This window comes from Ornithodoros turicata, unplaced genomic scaffold (genome assembly GCF_037126465.1).
Source record: "Ornithodoros turicata isolate Travis unplaced genomic scaffold, ASM3712646v1 Chromosome41, whole genome shotgun sequence".
In the NCBI taxonomy this organism is placed as follows: domain Eukaryota; kingdom Metazoa; phylum Arthropoda; class Arachnida; order Ixodida; family Argasidae; genus Ornithodoros; species Ornithodoros turicata.
Genome location: NW_026999371.1, coordinates 958,767 through 977,256, shown reverse-complemented (window position 1 = coordinate 977,256; position 18,490 = coordinate 958,767). Strand labels below are relative to the sequence as shown.

The window sequence follows — 18,490 nt, the reverse complement described above, 5'->3', positions numbered from 1 at the left end:
AGCACACGGTATGCTAAACAATGATGTCCACTGTTTGTACGACATGCCGAGGTGTGTACGTACAGCAGCAGATATGAACGTTATTGAAGCATGAGCTTGGCATCTAATGAAATACAATGAATAGCAACGCTGTGCTACCATATGCTTATATACATGTACAGCAATCAACCATTTATTAAAATTAACTGTTCCCAGCAAGCGTAGCACAATGTGAGATACTGGAAGCCACTGTGAAAGTATGGAGGACTACCGTAAAATCTACAGCCATTTGACCGTTATCAGGATTACGGACACACTACCGTCTTATTTACGGTGATATAATTACGGTATATTTCATTGGTGCCGCATTAATTAGACTGCTTGGACCGTATTTCCAATTACGGTAGCATACCTGTTCCTTTTACGGTAAAAAATTGATTCTGACCATAAATTTTACAGCAATTTTTTTACAGTGCAGCTGGCGCTGTGAAAGCATACATCTGTTGAAAGCGGCCGGTAGCTGTCACGAAGAAGAAGCAGAAGGAAGCAGCGCGAGGTCATGCAACCGGACGTGCAGAAGTCCCGGTTTAAGCGTGAGACGACATCTCGAGACCTTGCTGTTCCAAGTCACTTTGAACCTCCAGGAATAGAATTCTCTCAACAGACAGCGGACTTAGGCTCAGCTAAGCGAGCAAAGAGCTCTTCTTTAGCCTCCTGGAGAGGGCGGCTACGTTTCTTCTTGGGTGTGCCTACTTCTCCCCTTGGACTTGCCGGGAGTTGTGAAAGCAGCATAGGCTGCCGGTATGGCAACGCCCCTTGTGGGCGGTTCGTGGACAGCATCGCGGACCTTTGCATCCGAACAAGATGTGGCCATCTTGAAGACAGCTGGCGTCCACTCTATCCCAGTGGCCTTGGTCCCCACCGACGGTTCGAGGGTCCGACTGGGAAACCCTAGGCTTCTGCACTCACAAATGGAAGCAATCTCATCATCATACCGCGATGTGACTGAGGTCAAGCCTTACTCATCGGGCGGCGTCTTGATCCGTACTGAAAGCCTTCGTGTTGCCGTCGACTTCCTGTCGTGCTCCCACTTCGGGTCTTCCGCGGTGAAGTCGTTCATCCCCTCTCACCTTGTCTCGATTAAGGGCGTCATTCGCGGTGTGGACACCTCACTTGCGGTTGGAGACCTTTTGGAATCATTCTCCTCTGCATGCCATCTCCGTGCAGCGTTGTTCTAAAGTGGACGGGGGGCAGCGCATTTCCTTGCCCACAGTCATCGTCTCATTTGCTGGCTTTACGCTTCCTGCGGAGATCAAAGTATGGCCTCTTATCTTTCCCGTGTTCTCTTTTACTTCGCACCCCCGTCAATGTACCAATTGCTATCGCTTCGGTCACGGCGTTCGTAGTTGTCGCTCCAAGGCTCGATGTCGAAAGTGTGGAGGTGAGCACAATGAACCCGACTGTACGTCCCCAACGATCACCTGCTGTCAGTGCCACCAGTCACATTTTGCGGATTCTCCTTCATGCCCGGCTAGAGAGTCCGAGCAATGCCTCTTGTCTGTTATGGACCAGCGGCATTGCTCGAGGCAGGATGCCATACGCGTGGTATCTGGGCGCGGCGCATCCTACGCGTCCGCGGCCAGCGCCGCTAGCTCTGTCCCTGTAGCCCTTAATCAGTCGTTCCTCATTGATCTCATCAAGACTTGTGTCACGCAGGCGCTGGAAAAGTTCTTCAGCTCTCTCATTCCCACCGCTGCCGTCGCTAGTGCCTTGCAGTCGACTTCGGCTGCTAACGAGCCTCGACCACAGGAAGGCGCATCAGGTGTAGCCTGCACCAGCGTGCAGCTGCCGGATAGGCCGTTTCCTGATGCTTCATCTCTTCTTTCTACTGACGGCTCCGAGATGGACCTTGCGGGCCCCTCGCCTTCGGCTGAAGGTCAGGCAGGTCAGCTTTCTCCATCGTGTAGAAGACGGAAAAGGCGGAGACGCAGGGATAAGGCAGGGAAGCCTGAGGATATTCTGACCCAGCTAGTCCAAACAACAATCGTCAATGATTCTCAGCCTTAGCGTCATTCAGTGGAACTGCCGTAGCGTGTTATCGTCTCTAGTTGATTTGCACCTCGTCATTCAGGTCGTCATTCCATTCCCCCGCTCATCTTTTATTCAGTCATTTCACTCATCTCATCCTCTCATCGCTTCACGTCACCACCGTCACCATCAACCATCAACTGGGCCCTCATGTCACGATCCGTGGCCAATTGCCCCGTGCTATGCGCCACTGCGGAGAAAGACGAAGAAGAAGAAGAAGAAGAAGTTCCAACAGTCCAGTCGTCGTTCACTCATGCATGGACCTCACCGGACATGGTTCCTTGGGCTCACATAATCCCGCTTCACGTTGCAGCTTCTGGAAGGCGAGTGTTACGTTAGTATGCTCCAATATTTGTCAGATACGCGCATCTCATGCGCGGTTTAAAGCACAGTATATACCGTTAGCATTTTCGCGAATGTTGGTAACTCCCAAGCAGAAGCCGAGGCGCACTTTATGCGTTAATTTTCCTTTCTTCGAACTATGAGTAAACTTGAGCACCTGATTAGGGCAAGCGTATCGTTGACATCGAATCTCCGAATGGGAAGGCCTAACACTGTAAAGTTTTATGCCTGTAACACCGGCACCAACACTGTTAATGTAATATGTATAACAGTGGATGCTATATCAGATTCATTCTATGGTATACGATATTGCCGAATGTCTTCAGGTATTCAGTGTTGCGACTATAATTTCAATACATTTTCAATTACAATAGTTTTAATTTTTCGTAGGCTACATCAACCGCTGGGGTCTACAGCTGAACAGCAGCGCTGGACACTGTCGACCCCTCGTAGATGAACAGGTGGAGCTGTATACCCTATCATTGAGAAAATAAAGTAGCTCTTCTGTTTGGTCTGGACATTCCTGATTGGCCCGTAACGCGTGCGTCTTGCGAAGGTCAGGCACGCGAGTCACCTCGCGCCGTGTTATTCTTTCACCGCTGTGGTTTTGAGATCACGTTATCAGTGCTGTTTTCAGGGAATAGCCCGAGATGGAATGTTTTAGCGTAACGGAATTCAAGTGAAGCGATTGTGTCGTGGCTACTAATTTTGCTATTCTTAGTAGAAAGCCTAACTCTGACCACGGTGGAGGCAACCACTCACGAAGTTTTCGTTGATACAACGACGGCGATTACTACGACCATGGTGCCAACTAAGACTACCCACACCACGGCGACTACGACCACAGCGCCAATTGAGACTACTACGACTACCACCACGACTAGCACTACTACGACTACCACCACGACTAGCACTACTACGACCACCACTACAACATCAACGACGACTACTACTACTACGACCACGACGACTACGACCACGACTACAACCACCACGACTACTACTACCACCACCTTGAAACCACGTGAGTGGTTTATATTGTGAATCCTTGATACTGACGATTGTCGCTGCAGAAGTGTTGTTTGTACGTTGTGAATTTTGTTCACTGCGTCACTGCTAATCCATAATGTTCTTTCATCCCCAGCTTTGCCTCATAAGTTTCTTGCTTGCGTCAGTTCAGTCGTTCAGGCAATATTTCACCCACTGGATGATGTGTGTTACTTCATGTTCTTCACCGTCCAAGACATCAATCAACTCAAAAACAAGAATATCGGTCTTGCGAGAAGCAAAGTTGGTATCGACATACCGAGCTCGTAAGTGAAGTAGTTCTATCCCTGAAAACGAGCATGCGTCAAAATTAACCGTTAGTGTGCTGAGAAGCGCATGTCCTGGTACATTGGTGGACGTGTTGGTGGACTCTGTTTCAGAAAAGCCAACGCTAATCAGGGCAAACTTGAAAATTCCATCGCAGCGTACTGGCCAAAGATCAGAGACTTCGCTGTCCTGGACATGGAACTCCGTCCAAGTGTTTCCACTTATGTCGGTCATGTCGAAGCATTTCTAACAGTAAGCCACGAGTTTCGTCCTACCCGTTTTTTTCGAAAAATTGTGTAGTAAAATAGGGAGAGCTGACGCCGGCCCTGCACAAGGGGATAAGGCTGCCGTGGTAGTTATCTTAATCAGAGTGTCACCTTGGAGTCAAGGACTGATTCAGATATTTGGGGGGGGGGGGGATCCGCACGTCCCGACACCACTCTCTTTTTGTCGTTACATAGTTTCGATTAACCTTGACTGTGTGGCAGCATGCTATCCACGACAGGACCCACTCCCCCGCCCTCAGAAAAATCCTCGATCCTGCTTGTAGTGCCTGTCTTTTCCCGGCGTGCCCTTATTGTGTCCATGACCGTGAAAACTGTTGATTCGTGGCAGTGGCAGTTGATTCGCGCAGGAAAGTTAACATCGAAACGTAACACATCACATGGAACATGTAATAAACAGTCCGGTGAACTGTTGTCAGCATGTGGGCCCTTTAATGTCTTATTGGGAATATTAGGCACCGGCTATCAACAAACATAACAAAAATACAGTTAACGTTTCGGGTCCCATTCGAGTCCCATCATCAAAATGACGCTGTCCTGGTCGTCACCGGGTATTTACGTAGAAGAGGAGCGTAGCATTCTGGGAGGGGGCCTGGTTGTCGATTGATAGCTTTTGTTTTCTTTATGTGCCATGACTCCACCTGTCTCCTCACCCTCCATTTGTTCTCTTTCGCCAGAATGCATGGGTTGTCCAGGTCTAACACGTGCCCTGTTTTGCGCGCGTGTTCACACAGCTCTGTGGGGTTTGTTGCTGATTTCTCGATATCTTTCTTGTGTTCCTTCATTCTTGTTCGTGTCTTCCTTCCTGTTTCTCCGATGTACACGGCAGGGCAATCTTGACAAGATACCTTGTATGCAACGCATCGATCTTCTTCCGGTGGCGTTCTGTCCTTGGGGTGGCTTAGTACGTTCCTCAGCGTTGTCGTGGGCTTAAATGCAGTTTTAATGTTCACCTGGGAGAGCACCCGTCTAATTGGTTCTGACACACCCTTCACGTAGGGGATGGTAATGTACATGGGTCTTTCTTGAATACTTTCCGCCTGATCCGGGAGTGTATTCATCATTCGGCGGTATGTAACTGCTCAGGGTATGCCCTTCTTCGTAGATCCGCTTTGGCCTTTGTTATTTCTTCATTCTTCTTCCCACGACAACGCTGAGGAACGTACTAAGCCACCCCAAGGACAGAACGCCACCGGAAGAACGAGGCGTTGTATACAAGGTATCTTGTCAAGATTGCCCTGCCGTGTACATAGGAGAAACAGGAAGGAAGACACGAACAAGGGGGTTGGCTGGAGTCATGGCACATAGAAAACAAAAGAAGCTATCAATCGACAACCAGGCCCCCTCCCAGAATGCTACGCTCCTCTTCTACGTAAATACCCGGTGACGACCAGGACAGCGTCATTCTGATGATGGGACTCGAATGGGACCCGAAACGTTAACTGTATTTTTGTTTGTAACTGTTTTGTTTGTTGATAGCCGATGCGGTTCAAACTATTAAAGATGTCTACTCTCGGCAATTGGACTGTATTCAGATATTAGGGGGTGTCAAAAGGTGCGTTCTAGTATCCACCGCGTGATAGTCCACAATCCCTTACTTGATTCCTTTGTCGCGGATCTCTGAAGCTGATGCATTGGTGATTCAACTGGCACAGGATGCAATTTTCTGCGCAGCGTGCCAAAGAAGCCAACATTACAGAAACCTAACCATTCGAACACCACTCGCTCATTTCAAACGCCAACTCAGTTGAGTGTCCTGCGCGTGCATTGTCGAAATTGCCACGAATACCAACAATGACAACGTTGTAGTGACTAGGTGTTGACTGAATTCTTTCAGGAAACGGACAGACTTCTAAACATCCATATGAAAGCAGAACCAACGCCAAGGAGGAACTTTGGCTACGTGCTTCTAGGTGTGGCCCTACTTCATGGAAGCCAACAACCAAGCACCATCATGGCTAACTTCAATCAGCTAGTACAGTGAGTAGATCATATGTGCCCAACGTGAGGGTCCGGGATGCTGCTTATCCGGATATTAGCGGCAGGCTTTGAAAGGGTCGAAAGGTTACGCTGATTACACTTGCACACACTTTTAATATTTTAATTTGATGGTTCAACACAACCGCGTTAAGGTCATACGCACCAACACTCACATAAACATACATTTTCTACCTGGTCGTTGTCCCGAAAGAGCCACGGGTAAACTCAGTTGCGCGTATTAACCAAGCGACCTAAACCGCTGTTTAATGACTTTGAGCTTAAATCGATCACGTACTCTCTCCTGCTCTGAAGCCGGTTGGCCACAACGCATGCACACTATAAACGCGGCTGCTTGGTACTCTACTGTTGAGTTTATATGCCTCTCAGCAGCCTCTGTCAAGGCTCTAATTTGTCCATACAAATCTGTTGGCACAAAGCACTGCTCGCAATATTTCCTTGTATACCTCTGCGGGATATTTCTACCTGTACTTTTATCGAATAACCAAGTCTTATATTCTAAAGGCATGCTTGCTTTTTATCAAAATTTCTCCTAGTCGACATATACAGCAGCACCATGCATTGAAGCCGGTAAGCATAACCAGATTTCACCAGCACAAAATCGCGCCAAGAAACATGCTCATAGCGATTTCAAAAACATATAGTGTTTTCATAAGGAGACAGAACGTAATTGTGCTTTTCTGGGGAGCTTGCATCTTTCTGGGCAAGCAAGCCAAGCTTTCAGGGGATTTAGAGCTTCCTCCATAGTGTGCCTTTTCCAGAGTCAGACCTGAAATGTTGTACGCTGTTAATACACTGGGACGTCCAACATATAACTATTCGACATATTTAAGGCTGGCATGCTTTATCTCTGGCCGTGTTGATCATGTTTTTAAACTACCGAATATTCTCCTACCGAACTCTCTCCTGTACAGTGTGGTATACGTGAATGGAATAGCTTACCTTCTCATATTGCTACTGTTACCAATCATGATGAATTTGTTACCTTGTGTGAAGTAGTTTTTGTTTAGTGCTCGAATATAGGTTATGGGCGCATGTTTTACCCCCTGATGTAATTCCTCTTGAGGCTGTTCAGGTAAATAAATGAAAATGCAAATAAATGAAATGAAATAACGCCAGGTGCCCTCTAAATATTACTATTTTGGAACGTCACTCTTAACATCTGAAAGGCGAGTGACTTGCTCTATATCTATGCCTTCACATCCTGGGCAACAGGTAACATAATCCGCTGTATAGCTGTAAAGCACATGGAGGTATAACTGCTCCATGTGACCACCCCTTTCTCCCTCTCTCTTGTGACCTCCGTTTACACGACAGATGCATTTTAACAGGACACACTTAACAGGAACGAGGAACTTTGATCGTTAGATCGTTCACAAGTACCGGCGATCACTATAGTGTGCAACAAATCGTTAAATGTATCAATCAGAACCAGCAACGGCAGCACAGCAAACACTATTGTTAATGATGTATGACAGAGGCACTAGGTGCTGTATTTAAGGAACCACGCATAATCAGCGCCGTTTTTGTTCTTGGAACAGCTGTTTGTGCACGACCTCCTGTCAGCTTTGGATGGCAAAGCGACTAGTGTGTAACTGCCAATGTTGTCATCACTAACTCAGGCGATATCGGTTCTAAATTTGCAGAGCGGATTTTAAAATTCCTCTAACTTTTTATTGGCGTGAACTTTATTACCTCACTTACTTCGCTCACGGGTCCATCACAACGTTCTTTTTCCTTAATTTGTGCAATTGACTTGAAATCGACTTGAAAACTAGGCGACAGTATCTAATCAAAAACTATTACGGGTTGTTTCTCGAAATGCTCATTCACAGCTGCTCCCCGCTAGACCGGCTATAAACTACCTCCACCCCTAGTTTAAAGCAGTCCTATGCAAATACATGGGAGTTAGACCATCGCTAGAGCGCCGGGTTTACGTTGTGTGAACGGCGAAAAAGATCAGACATTGAGGGCAAACATTGGTTGGAGTGCAACGACATCCGCCTTACGAACGCTTCTAGTAGCTTTACAAGTCTAAACTTACCTGTAATTCACCAAACAATTTCCGGCGAAGCGTAGATTAGGCCTATGCGCTGTGCACACAAACTCTATGGAGGCCGCGAAGGGCCTCACGGCAGTCGGCTTAATACAGCAGATAGTGGTTCGTGATTTGCGGACGAAGTTCTCACGCGATAAATTTAAACCAGACTTGACCAGACGTCACTAAACCAGTGGCTAAGTCGGACTGCTGAATATGGGCAAGTGAATTCATTCTTCCCGGAGAATAAACCGTATCATCAGACGCCGAACAATGATGGATAGCGTGGCAAAACCAATCTGAAATGCCATCTCCACCACCACACACTAACTGTCGCGACGTCGCCCCAATTTTGAGCTACCAATCATTTTTACTGTGTATCGTATTGTGTGCGTCCACGTTCGTATTGTGCGTGTGTGGACGGTGTGGACAAACATTACTGTCCGGTCGCTGCTATTGAATGGAATAGGCTCCCTAGTGCGCCGAAATGAATGTCCCGTAAGTCTTGTCAGTGTCTACTAGCTACAGAATATGCGGTATGGGCTTCTATCTGCTTCACATGATAGCAGTTTCTCTTTACAGAGGAATTAAGCCAGACGCAATGGTGTACCGAACAACTTTCAATCGTAATATAACGGACCCAAACGTATGCCGGACTACAGGACCGTCACCCTGGCAGGGACCTGGCATGCCGTCTATGCAGTCGTCATTCGTAAGCAACGTTTTTGTCTAATGTTCGGAAACGGAAAAATCCGGCGCACCGGCACTATTGTACGATGGAAATAATGTCACTCGCAAAATGACTGCGGTTTCACCAACCCTGCTTAACTTCGAACTAAGGTCAAGGGTAGCTAAACCTTGAAATTAGCACTTCAATTCTTTTTAGCAACGTTAGTGAGAAATGAGAATATTTTAGTGACAATAACTACTCTGGGTGAGGTAGAGTTCAGGGTTACAAACAAGTTCAGGGACTGCTGATCTCGGTTCAAACGTTAATCTGTGTCGGTGAATCCGTGCTATAGTACATACAGTCGCAGACCTAGACCAGAACGCTGGCAGGCTGGCCGACCTCGTACGGGAGAACATTTCTTTCTTCCGAGCTATTGCGTCGTCTACTAGATAGATAAATGCACGTGCGAAAGTTGCACGGCAAATTGCAACGATTCCCCAGTCAATTGACGGAGACGGCCCTTGACTGTTTTTGCCCCGAAACAACTGTTTCTATGACTGGAAGATACAGCCGTGCACAGCTGGACAGAACAGCTGTGACGAGCAGGTTAGTACGCGTCGTGGGCCGACTTCAGAGGTAACTATGCCCACATGCATATGGAAGTTCTGCAGGAAAACCCGAGAGAGCACAAGAATTCATTCCCATGACCTCAACCAAACGAGCGTATGTTTGTATCCAATAAGCCATGCCATTTGGTCTTTCGGCAAAGATCGAGGCGCGTTTTGAGCTCGACAGATGGCGACGATAAGAAACCTTGCTACGCACGCGCGCTGGATTTTGCCCCATCTTTCCCAACTGTGTTTCTGCGGATCAGCATAGGGCAAAAGGGCAAAAGTCGCGAGTTTTCCTGAACGAGGTGTTCATACGCCCTTAGCTAAGCAGGATGTGTGCTCACCCCATGCTTACTAGTGCAGATGTTCGAGCTACCTCCCCTTTGGAGTCATTACTGTTGTCATGTTGTGATGTATTGTATTTTATTTTATGCGATATTCGAAACATCCATACGTCATGTTGTGCATTTAATTGCTACGTTTTCATAAGTCATTTTGAACCTGTTGCGTAACTGCCGTTCCTACGAAATGCCCAGCACCTGTTACAGTAATAAGCCACTCGACTCAAGGCGAGGCCGAATTCCCGAAGAGCTGTGAGAATAAGAACAACCGCAAGGCCATTGATGCATGAGCTTCAATAGGGCAAGTCACTTTTACTGAATGCCTACGGAGGAGGCAGATTAGGGACTGGTCTCCCAAAAACAGGAAACGAGCGACCCGCTTGCCAACGAAAGAAAGGCGCAGCCGCTGCACGGCCACCTTTGTATTTGTTAATCCTGCTCACCTTTCCGGGGAACGATAACACTTTCGCTCTCAGTACGTAGAATTCTGTGTTTGGATTTGATTTGCGGAAGCTCTGTAACCCCTGATTGGATGGCTCATTACACGTCAGTTCCTGACGCTGTAATTGAACGAAAACTTGAGAAAGGGAGTTTGTCCTGATGTCACATCGCGGGCTGCACGTGACGCCAGTCCGGTGAGAAGCTGAAGTTTTCTTCGTGTTATTTATTCTGGATTTCAATCTGAAGTCTCTACGAGAAGGTCTCTACGAGACGCCATGTAGACACTGTAAATAAACTGCTGTCTTCATCGATCATCGGCTGACTCTTCGTTGACCGCGTCCACCACCGAATCATCATCGGATCACCACCACCGATCCACATCTTTCACTACTGTTCTTGCAGGTTGAGTCGCTGTCATTCAGGCAAGTGACTGGGTTCAAACCACTGCCTTTGAAGACAACGGAATTGCTCTCCTTTAGCGCTGCGGCCCTTATAGCCACTCATAAAGACAGCATTTTTTTCAGACCATCCATTGCTCCATGCCAGAGTGTCACCCAGGTCAATCCAAAAGAATTGGTAAGTCGACAGTGGTGACTGTTATGATTCAGACACTGAACGTTATAGGGGTAAGGAAAAAGAACCGAGAGACAAGGTGCAAGAACGATACACATAATTCTCACTTCGGTTGTCGTTCTTGTTCCGTGTCACCCGGTCTTTTGCCCCTTTAATCGTTATGCCAGTCAGTCTACGCCCTACCTCGCCTTCTAAAGGAAACAAGACAATTTCCTCAATAGCCAATAGGATATTGTCACCAGTCAGGCTTTTCGTATCCTCCTCGAAAATGAGGAATACTAGATGCAGCATTGTTCTATGGGGAAACGAGAAGCACCCAACGTCTGCCGGAAAAAAGCAGCGTGGGAACAGACAGCGAATAAAACACTGCCCAGTTTGGTTCTCTGCCGCTGGCACAGCGGTATGTTGGATCAAGGCGTGGATCAAGGGAGGGGGAAAGTACTGATCCACATATCTGTAGTTTTTTTTTTGCGGTTGACCTTAGTGAAGTAGTATGCTGCCCAAGGGAGGTCCACCCCTCACCCCCCCACACACACAAAAAAAAAAAAAGAAAAATAAGATAAAAACATTCTGATTGTGATCCGATCCAGTTGCTTTAGAAGTATTTGCGCGTTTGTGCTCGTTATTATTAAAAACAGCAATAAGATGTGGGAGCAGGAGTCAATACCGTCACCTGTTCAAGCCATTAATTCACGACCACCCACTTGGTCAGATTACGGTTACATACGTACAGTTAACTATTTAAGTATTCATGATAATAAACAGCGGCAACATAAACACGAACAACCGACCACATTTTTCGCTGGTCATTTCGTGGCAACGCGGCCTGAGCTGGGAAATTTCTAGGTGTGCGACCACGCTGGACCACCCGAATCGCGCCTACCCGAATCGCGTCCACCCGAATCTAGCCGTTCAGCTTCAGTCTATTGTCAGCTAATGTCCGTCTTCGGGTATCGTCGTCTGCTAGCCGACGTGAACCTCTGCGTGTGGGCCAAGGCGGGCTCTCGCAACGCTCGCGGTGCGAATGTGACTACACCATATATAGTTACCGTAACGCACTGCCCGGTTGTATCGAGGCTGGGTGAAAAAAGTGTTAGCTGGTGAAGATGTCAGATTGTTTTGTTTTGACCAAGGAAAACGCCTGCTCGGTTTCTGGCAATAAGAGAAAGAAAATGGCAAGGAAATGACTATGCGAGCTCCCCATTACTATATTACGGCGCAAACTGGAAGCAGGCGAGACAATCGTCTGGGCTGCTCTCCCGTTAGCGTGCCCTACTTCACGTCCTGAGGTCCTAAGCTGCAGAGGGAGCCGAACATTACCGTACCGTTCCCATAAAATAATTGTAGTGATTTTTTATGTAAGGGTTGCCTGCACGTAGTACGGCGACATGTTGCAAGTGCCACAGTGTAGGATAGCGGGTGATTTCGACCAACTGGGGTTCCTTTGACGTTCGTCGTAAAACAGCGACACACGGTGCTGGATTCAATGTTCCCACACTGCTACAGTTCTCGGTCGAGCTTCAACCGGCCATATTGAGCTCAGCAAGTCCACACGTTACCGATTGAGCTACCGAGGAGGGCTATCTTTCTCGTCCACATGTTACCTGGATGGGATGGTCTTTTTATGTGTGACGTGAAAGGCGTTTTCATTGGTCACAATCCTGTTGCAGGAATCAGGGGTTATGTTCTATAGATACGGCAGGGAAATTTAGTTCGAAAGTTGGTAGGTTGGTTCGTAAGCGATTTCGATACTGTATACTGAATGATAATGTGTGCCATTTGATCTATTTGCATTTACGATGAGTCCTTATTTTCAGGTGTGCCAAAATGGACTATACTATAAGGTAGTAACAGACAATGTGGGGAAGCTTGGAACCGACACCACCCGAGTCGACCAAGGGGGCCGTACGATTGAGAGCACTTTCACAATAGCGTACGACTCGGATTGCACTATGTCGAAAAAGGTATGTATATAATTGTGAAGGCCCTCTATCTGAGTAGCCTGACATATTCGAACAATGCGAACATATTCTTTGCACTTTTTCCGAGGTACAATATAGCATATGCTGAAGGGTACTCCTTAGCATTAGTAAACTCCTAAGGCAATGTCTTAATTTACTTTCAAAAATTATCTTTTCAATTATAAATAAACTACAAATTAAATTTTGTTCTGTAGGTTAGAGCTCATCTTCGAAGCGTGAGACAGCACTGCGCTTATTCACCCTCCCACACTGGGGGTGATGGAAAGACGAGTCTCCGAAGATGCGCAATGAACAAAATGAAGTGACAATCGCGATTTCTTTTATTTTTTTTTTTTGCCGACGATTTATTGAACGGGTTTTTCTTTTCTTTTTTTCTGTTCTGGTATCAGGGACCGAAGGGCTCTCATTCGGACAACTTCGTAGCTTTGCTTTCGAGTTTGCTAATGCCCTCCTAAGGAGTGCCCTTCATCATATACTATATTACAATTGATTTGATCTCGGAAAAAGTGATATGTTTTTTTAAATGTTAGCTGCTGCACCCCGTATTCAGTGTGTATCACAAGCCTCTGTGGCGCAAATTCCAAACGATAGTTTCTAATGGTGTATTCTACAGAAGCACCGTGTCAAATGGCGTATTTCACAAAACGCAACATCTTAGGGGTGAGCTCCACAGCGGTGTTTGTCAGGTTTCTGCCTGAAAAAGGGTATTCATTTGCAGACACTCTATGAAGGGCACTCTATGAATGTGCTCTTCGTGTGACAGCCACGCTGCCCTTGCGTGTCGGTATATCTCGGGCAATTATCCGGGATAGGCATGACTACTTAATGAAATAAATGAGTGGATCGATGAAAGAGGTTAGCCTATAGGTCATGCAGACAGGCCTGCCGACAGGTGGCTACGAAGACTCTGTTAGCTGTCGCTGCGCGCGCCCTCGTGGCCCCATGTGCAAAAAGCACAGCGGGTAACCCGGGAGTACCTGCGAAATTGAAGCAGTAAGCTGAAAATTCGAGAGAAAGGATAATGTGCGCGTGCTCTTGCATCACGCTGCGCACTTATCATAGGGTTGATAATCAGCTAACAACGAACGAGCGTGACGTTGTGCAGGGGTTTCACTTAGCAGTTGGCAGTAATGTTTTCGCTCTTAATGTATGGTAAAGGTAGCGCCTCAACGTACACGAAAAAAATGTCACTCGACGATTCTCCTGTTGTGGCACGTTACAAGAAAGGTGCGAACCTTTCGCTACAGCATCTTCGTTGTCTTGGATTTCATTATACACTCCGTCCCACGCTGCTCGTAGTGAATGAGTGGAACCTGTGTACGCACGTACACGTCCTTGATATTCTTTTCGGGGAATACCATAATGTTTAACTTTTCCACTTAAACTGATATACAGTCGACCCCCGTTTATCCAGACGGTGCCGTTCCCGGCGAAATCGTCCGGATACCGGGGCATCCGGATAAATGAAACGACCCAATAGAAACGTCCTACAGAGCAAGGTTTAATTAAAACACAGAAATCTCGTCAATGACAGCGGCTACATAGTAGTGTAGGCACTCGATTTCTGCAAACTTTTGCTAATTGCATAGAGTTGAGCCACGCTGTTGCGCTGCTCGAAGAATGTCAGTGCGGACGCAAAGTGTCAATGTCGGAGCCTTGTTTCTCACTGGCGTCATCGGCACCGTCTTGCTGCACATCATCGGAGTCAATGTCAGCAATCACACCGTCATCAGACATAGCAGCACACGCATCATCATCCTTATCAACGTCAACGTAGTCAGAAACCGCAGCATCATCTACGGCAGTCGCAGTGAGCCTCTGCATCAGGGATCGCAGCAGGCCGTCGGGTTGGAGTTTTCCCCTCTAGAACCGGACAGTTGCTCGAGATATTTCCAAATGACTCGACTGGTCAACGTGACCCAAGGCACACAAATAGAAAAGGGGGTCATCGTGCAGGGTTGTCTCCCCTCCGGAGGAATGTAGGCCCCTGACGTGTGACGGGAATAACCCCAACACAGCGAAAAGGGTGACGAAGCGGGGTCAGCGTCTCCTCTTACTCACGGTAGTCCGGATAACTGAAGCTGGATTACAATTTTCGACCTTCGTTCCCTGGAATTCTTGTCCGAGTCCGGAAGCTGAAGTCCGGATAACCGAGAACAAAATACATGGAGGAAAATCCGTTCCCCTGCCTTTTGTCCGGATACCGCGGGATCCGGATAAATGAAGTCCGGATAAACGGGGGTCGACTGTATTGTATTAAATCTCAGCGTGTCGCTGCCACTACAATGACACGCTGAGATTTAAGTGGAAAAGTTAAACATTATGGTATATGCTCTGTACGTCATGTAATTAGCTTCTGGCTTGTAATTAGCATGTAATGAGCATGTAATAGCATTAGCATGTAACTAGCTGCGGCATTTTCGAAAACATAGCGATACATGCTATTAAGTTCAGAGTGTTTGAAATTGTCGTGTATCTGGTACCTAAAAAGGTGTGTGACACCAACAGCATACACCAACATCTTTATTTTGCGTCTGTTATAATGCGTCTGTATTCGTAATGTTACGTTCCAAAGATCATGCAAAAGGGATCAAACAGCGAAAGCAACCGAAAACGAAGTGATACTGCGCGAGACTTCGCGGCTCGTGATGCCGCTACAGGCCATCCACCGGCCCAGTTGCTTTCCCACACACGATATGGATAGGCCAGCGATCCTCGTCGGCGAAATCCTGCTGGGCACGCCGTGCCATGCGTAATACCCCCTGAAGTTTCAAATTAAAAGAAAACACTGGTCTAAGATCTCTACTTGAAAGAAATTTACATTAATACAAATGCGATTTCGTCTGTTTCGGCGTTTGTCTGTTTTCTTACTGCGGGCCGCTATCATCGCTGCAATCTTGCCAACCTGGAAGCGGCAATGCGAGTAGGGAAAAGGAGAGTACGAAACGGAGCCACTGCGCCTGCGCCAACCCTCCTCGTATCTTGGAGTGTGTAATCATCCCGTCCAGTGTGTAAAGTGTCTGCGTTGTTGATCTCTGTCCCCGAGACTCGCTGTATCCATACCTGGGGGATATCACAATCGCTGCCTAATCATGATTGCGCGCGATGTGGATCCTGCATCAGTACGTTTTGGGTATTAGTCGGCGAGGTGCAAGGTTCTGCCTTTCACAGGAAGACACGTGAGTCGAAGCAGAAGAGCATCTCGCAGCCCCACAAAAATCGTTCCGCGCGCAGCGAGCGTCAGCGCATACATGTAAACAATGTAACGTCACCGGGTGTCATTCCCGTGACCACGCGCTCCCATAGATTAAATAGGCCGGTATATAGCACACCAGTCCATCTAGATCACCACAGTTGCCCGCCAGCCGCGTAGCGTCGTCGTCTTCGCGGCGACTTTTAAATTTTTCGCGCGCGCTATCGATAAACCTGGTTTCATCACTGACCTGTGCCTCGACGACATCTCCTGTACGATCCCACAGTTTGGTGACACAACCTTCGAATGGCCGCACTGTAGCCGTCGTACTTTGGTAGCGTTTGCTGAATTGTGTCCACAATCCTAAATCATTTTCATACTGCAACCTTCGAAAGAGGGAGAACGGGAGAACAAACTTTGGAACTTCTACGACTACATCGGTGTTCCTATGTGTTTTTCTACGATATACGCTTATGTGGCTTTTTGTGTTCCTATGTTTGACATACTACACCACAAACCTTAAGTTGGGTTCAAAATACCAGACACGCTGCTGGAAAGCAAAAGTCTCGTTCAGAACTGTAATATGATAGTCTCTCAAAATGTGTTCCTGGGAAGCCAACCGAAGCCGTGTTGTCCGAGCTTCGAAAGCACATATTGAGTTAGGAAAATTGGGGGCAAAGGTGCAGGTGCTCTACCTCTGCACATGCAGGAACCGCATAAGGAATTTACTTATAAATAGTGCAAAGGAAACACATACAAGTTGCACTTGAGCAGTATAGCTGTCTGACTTTGTCCGAATAGCGTCCCCATACCCTGCTGCGTCTCTATATATAAGGTATAGATTGAGAAGTTACCCGTCAAAAAGAACTGGTTACAAGTTTCCATGTGCGAAGTGAAACTAAGTTAATGACGAAGTTGTTCAGCATGAAATGAATTCGCAGTTACTGAGTTTCTTCCAAGTTATTTCCAAGTTACTCCGGACACAAAATAGCATTGCGCAGGTGCAGACGTTGTGTTGCCTGCGGAGGAGTGCAACACGTTTATGTCCAACACACGTTTATTTCGTTTATGTCCAACAATAGACCTCTCCCGGTTTGTAAACAAATGACGTCGTAGTCTTCGACAGCGCCAAAATTCGGTAGAATTCAACCACGCTCGAAGGTAAAGGCGAACAAGATCGCGCCTGAAAGCCACGGTCTTGAGGAAACTACGGCATGGTCCCTTGAAGGGATGCGACGCTCGGGCCTACTTTTCTTTCAGTGGGACACAGCGAACAAGTGTCCGTTTTAGGAACCTAGCCCGCCTTCCGATTTGTTTCGATTTCATTCTGTCTACCAATGTCATGATGGCGTTTTTCTTATAGGTCTATCCGAACGCTTTGCGTCTTACCCCAGGTGGGCGCACAATGGTTCAGCTTCATTTCAATGACAGCGGTTCTTACTTCCTGAATAAAATGTAATTGATTGAATATCACGTTTTATGGCAAAAAAAAAAAAAACGCGATATAGGAACCGGAGAGCAAGCAAGAAAATATGTGGACGCGAGTGAAAAACGAGTTAAGGTAACTAAGAACTTAACTTAGTTACCACGGCGCAAAAGTACCGAGGGAAGTTACAAGTTACAAAAAAAATACAGTAACGAATTACTTGTAACGCGTTACTTCAAACTCTGCTATAAGGCGAAGACTGATTGCTTCAGATTGCTTCAGATAACGGGCATACCTCCCGTCTATTCGGAATATTCGTCCTTCCAGAATTACAAGCACTAAAGTGGGAGGTGGGTGCTTGTGAATGATGGTGTTGTGGCAAGACAAGGGAAAAGAAGGGTTCTTGAAGGGACAAGTTGTGTGTGTGTGTGTGTGTGTGTCCCTTGTCCCTCGTCTCGGGGTTAACATGAATGGATGTCGGTTGGCGAAAAGTCCGGATATAAAATGTGGACGCGGAATTGTTCCGACTCTGAAAGGGTATTCTTCGGAGACGTAATTTGTATAAGCTCACTCATTCCCTCAAATATGAGGAAGCAAATTACGAGGAAGCATTACGACCTGCTGACAGCGTATTTCTTCTCTTGACAGATGTGTATGTCTTTCAATACCTATGGCTTCACGGGCGGCTACGTCATCTTCGACGTCCACTTCCACTACCTGTGTTCAGCACCACCAGCATTCGTTGATTCCAAGGGTGACTTCGGCGTTGTGAAGTGGGCAAAAGTTAATATGCACAAGAACTACGCCGGGTTAGAATGCGAGAAGCTCTGCTGATAAGCTCATGGGCAAAGAATGTGATTATCATTTGTATGCAGATTATTGTTTATATGGCCGTGAAGCAATCTGATGTGATATGATGCAATATATGATGTTCCATCCATGACTCCTGCTAGCTGTATTCCTGCCGTGTTAGACAGCGTAGGGGCTGTGTTATGCTGCCTCGCGTGATGGCTGAGCCAAAGTCTTAAGCGAAAGCTGGAAAGCCGAAGTCCATAACTATGGACTCTAATATAAAGCTATGAGAAGTGTCTCCTTTGCATTTGCGTTGTGAGTACGGCCAGGCGGATATCCTCTCGTAGACAGTACGTATATTGCAATACCGTAGGGCAAAGGCCGTTCTATCCTAAAAATCGTGAACCCCAATTTTTCT

The 18,490-nt window shown here is 47.0% G+C and overlaps 1 protein-coding gene across 4 annotated transcripts; it reads left to right on the top strand.

Moving 5' to 3' along the window:
- Positions 1-548: 548 nt before the first annotated feature.
- LOC135374055 (eukaryotic translation initiation factor 3 subunit E-like) lies at positions 549-18,223 on the top strand. 4 transcript variants are annotated; one of them, XM_064607062.1, is made up of 9 exons: positions 549-1,915; positions 2,147-3,433; positions 3,554-3,722; positions 3,837-3,975; positions 5,845-5,987; positions 8,626-8,755; positions 10,509-10,682; positions 12,497-12,643; positions 17,929-18,223. In XM_064607062.1, exons 2-9 carry the CDS (start codon positions 3,211-3,213, stop codon positions 18,112-18,114), a joined length of 1,311 nt encoding a protein of 436 aa, XP_064463132.1. In that variant the 5' UTR covers positions 549-1,915; positions 2,147-3,210; the 3' UTR covers positions 18,115-18,223. The 4 variants fall into 4 exon arrangements, with proteins under 4 accessions (XP_064463132.1, XP_064463131.1, XP_064463130.1 ...); XM_064607061.1 differs by having other exon boundaries at positions 549-2,390; positions 2,800-3,433; XM_064607060.1 differs by having other exon boundaries at positions 549-2,401; positions 2,800-3,433.
- The last annotated feature ends 267 nt before the right edge of the window (positions 18,224-18,490 follow it).

What these genes read in the sequence shown, in the direction of transcription:
- LOC135374055 (XM_064607062.1), top strand. Translation starts at nt 3,211, where the DNA reads ATGGTGCCAACTAAGACTACCCACACCACGGCGACTACGACCACAGCG. An exon ending in AACTTCAATCAGCTAGTACA is followed by an intron (nt 5,988 to 8,625) that starts GTGAGTAGATCA and finishes TTCTCTTTACAG; the next exon opens with AGGAATTAAGCCAGACGCAA. An exon ending in AGGTCAATCCAAAAGAATTG is followed by an intron (nt 10,683 to 12,496) that starts GTAAGTCGACAG and finishes CCTTATTTTCAG; the next exon opens with GTGTGCCAAAATGGACTATA.